Source organism: Gavia stellata, chromosome 32 (genome assembly GCF_030936135.1).
Source record: "Gavia stellata isolate bGavSte3 chromosome 32, bGavSte3.hap2, whole genome shotgun sequence".
Lineage (NCBI taxonomy): Eukaryota > Metazoa > Chordata > Aves > Gaviiformes > Gaviidae > Gavia > Gavia stellata.
Window position 1 is genome coordinate 1,189,992 of NC_082625.1, and position 3,474 is coordinate 1,193,465.

The following is a 3,474-nucleotide window of genomic DNA, read 5'->3' on the forward strand; positions in this document are numbered from 1 at the left end:
TTAGGAAAACAAGTTTCAGTGCCGCTGCATGTAACCTGGATGGAAACGCTTTTACATTTCAAATTAAGTCAATTTTTGTGACCTAGGCAACTCAAATCTTGCATTTTTCTCTTGTATGAAACAACCTCTGCTTCCTCTCTTGTTACGTCCTGTGGACAACAGAGAACCTTGCAGTGAATTTCTCTGTAGGGTTTCCCTTTAGAGACGTGCATATCGATCGGCCGTCGAAACTTCCACTAACTGAGCAAACAACCAACTGTAGAGGCTGTGGCCCACCCTAGTGAGATGGTGATGGTGGCTCAGGAAACCGAGCAGGAATGAATCTGATAGTCTAGCTTCAAGGGTAGTACAAAAAAAACCTGTGTGAATGTTGAAGGGAGATCTTTAAGTTCGTTTCTGGCTGATAAAAAGCCACCAGCTCAAGCCCGGATTAATTTTTCATGGTTAAAAACCAAAGACTCGATTCTTTGGTTGGACTCAGGATGGATCTTATTGCAGAGGATAAAGTGTTTTGTGTCTGTCACTGTGTAGGTGTTTCAAATGAAACCTCTAAAATCTGAGGCTGTGCCAGTTCTGTGTGGCCAGTACAATTCTTACAAGGTTTTTAAGTTACTGGTTGCTGCAGTTAAATTTTTCTCTGCTGGTTTCTCTACCCACTGTGCGTGAGGTGCTGCCACTGTCATCTCCACCCGTTGCCTCTGGGGGGTTAGGGTGATTCCTCTGGAGAGCGTGCTATGCGCTTTGGGATGCAAGGTGCTGTTTTGCACAGTATATGCTTATATAGGAAAAATCTCTCTCGTTTTACTCCCATCCACAGGAACTGAGCCCGGGAGCACCTTTCCGTTGTGGTCTGTCTGTGCTGTTGACTGCTGATGTGCCCGCTCTGACAGCGGCCGGAGGGACCCCCCCCAGCCGCCATCCGCAGGGCCCTTGGCAGGGAGCCTTCACCAGGAAGAACGATGAAGATCGTGGTTGCCAAAGTGCTGTGTCTGCTGGGCATCTGTGTCCTCATGCTGGCTGGGTCCCTCCTCCCCGTCAAGATAATTGAGGCTGATTACGAGAAAGCTCATCGCTCCAAGAAGGTTCTTGCTCTCTGCAATTCTTTTGGAGGAGGAGTCTTCCTGGCCACCTGCTTCAACGCCTTGCTGCCTGCTGTGAGAGAAAAGGTAACTGCTCACGAGCCTCTTGCTTACGAGTAATTTTAATGAACCTGTGCCACTGAGTGTTTTAGGGACCCCTGTGCGGGGGGGACCACCCTCCCCTCTCCTGCCCTGCAGGAGCCCAGGCCGCCAGACCTCTGCCCCTGTGGAAATGGGGGCGAGAGGTCTATGTCTTGCCAGAGTGGCCCATGAAGCCTCCTCGGAAACTGCCGTGCTGTGCCTGGTGTTCCAGGTCAGGAGGGCGAGCTGCACCCGCCTCCCATTCGGCTACCGCTGACTGTCTGGGTGGAGTAACTGGAGACCTTTTTGATGCAGAAGGCGGCTGAGCATCGCCTGGGGTGTGAGGCTCAAACTCCTGCCATTGAGCCTGTGTTTAAAACACTTTCAGACAGCCATGAACCTTCCACTGGAAGGGAAATAGGTTACCTGACTCTTATGCTGAGGCCTGTATACAAGGGTATTAAAGCATCATGGATCAATTTAGTGTCCTTTTAGAGGTCTGTGAGCACAATAAAAGTATTCCCCTTTAGGGGGACAAAGGTGACTGATTCACTGTGGATTGTTTGCTTCCTTCCAGCTTGATGAAGTTCTCAGGCAGGGGAACGTGACCACGGACTACCCGGTGGCTGAGACCATCGTGATGGTTGGCTTCTTTGTGACAGTCTTTGTGGAGCAGCTCATCTTGACCTTCCAGAAGGAAAAGCCCTCCTTCATCGACTTGGAGACCTTCAATGCCGGTTCGGATGTCGGAAGTGACTCTGAATATGAGAGTCCCTTCATCGCATCTTCCCGAGGGCGCATGTCGTACAGTGAACACGGTCATCACTCCCACAGCCATGGCCTGAATATCCAGGAGCTCTCCCGCTCCAGCCCCTTACGGCTCATCGGGCTGGTGTTTGCTTTGTGTACACACTCCATCTTCGAGGGACTGGCCCTGGGCTTGCAGGAGGAGGGTGGCAAAGTCATGAGCTTGTTCCTAGGAGTTGCTGTTCACGAGACGCTGGTAGCGGTGGCGCTGGGCATCAGCATGGCCAAGACCTCGTTGCCACTGAAGGATGCTGTGAAGATGGCTGTGACAGTGAGCCTGATGATTCCTCTGGGCATTAGCATTGGGATGGGGATTGAGAGCTCCCAAAACGCGGCCAGCAACATTACTTCCCTGCTCCTGCAAGGCATCGCGGGGGGCACTTTCTTGTTCATCACCTTCTTCGAGATCCTTGCGAAGGAGTTGGAAGACAAGAACGACCGTCTCTTGAAGGTTCTCTTCCTGGTGCTGGGCTACACGGCTCTGGCTGGGCTGGTCTTCTTCAAGTGGTGAACGCAGGAGCGATGGAAAGCAAACCTCGCCTCCTTCCCTTGCCAACAGCACCGGAGATGAGCCTCCTCTTCAGCCAAGGGGGACACTGAAGCTCAATGGCCAAATGAAACATCATGGTCCGGGTGGTATTTCCATATTGACCTGAAGAAGGAGAATTTCTTCCTGTGTGCTCAGAGGGAGATAAAAATGAGGAGTGTCCCAGTGTAGGTGTCACGAGGTATTGTCCCTGCCCGTTGGGGCTGCAGGCGCAGCAGCTTGGGCGGAGATTAGTCGATGCAAACATTAAGAATCTGGTTCTAAGGCTGCCTGCAAAGAGTTTGTCAAGCGTGTGGTTTCCTGTTAATCTGTGTGGCCAGCCCCCTCCCTCCTTCCCCTCACACCCATTGCAGAAACTGTGGCCAAGAGTCTCCTTCCTTAGCTCTCAGGCTCTGAGAAGGCGAGAAAATAACAGAAATAAAGTCAAAAGCAGGTGGGATCACGGATTTCACAGCTGCACTAAGCTGCTTTTGCTAGCTTGGTTTTGAGCAAAACCTGGTTGTGATAGCTGCCAGAAATAACATCCCTTCTGGGGCTGCTCGGTGTGCCTGCTGCGCCAGCTCCCCCCAAGCAGAGCTTCCATTTTAGCTCACAAGTGGCTCTGGGAGCTTTTCTTTCTCGGAGTGATTAACGGAAAAAATTAGGCTGGGCCGTGCCCCCGTCCCGTGCTTCGTTCTCAACGTCTCATCCATATGTTGAGCATTCCCTCAAGAAAACCTCCAGCAGTGTGTCTGTGTATCGTTTGAAAATCCTCATGCCCCTGTCCGAAGGCCCTTCCGCAGCGCTCGTGGATCCATTAGTTTGTAAGAAACAGGCAGCAGCAATTTCCAGCATTAATATTTTAGGGCAAGTGGTTGTGTTTTAACTGGTCTGCAGTGAAATGGGTTTAGCAGTCGCCATCAAACATGTCTTGGGGGCTGCTGCCGGAGCCCCTACTCGTGCTGTCAGCAGGCTCGCCTG

The 3,474-nt window shown here is 51.7% G+C and overlaps 1 protein-coding gene across 1 annotated transcript; it reads left to right on the top strand.

Annotated features, from left to right (window-relative positions):
* The first annotated feature begins 936 nt into the window (after window positions 1-936).
* Window positions 937-2,962, top strand: SLC39A3 (solute carrier family 39 member 3). Its single transcript, XM_009810557.2, has 2 exons — window positions 937-1,166; window positions 1,738-2,962. The coding sequence occupies exons 1-2, from the start codon at window positions 960-962 to the stop codon at window positions 2,476-2,478; spliced, it is 948 nt and encodes a 315-aa protein (XP_009808859.1). The 5' UTR covers window positions 937-959; the 3' UTR covers window positions 2,479-2,962.
* Window positions 2,963-3,474: the final 512 nt, after the last annotated feature.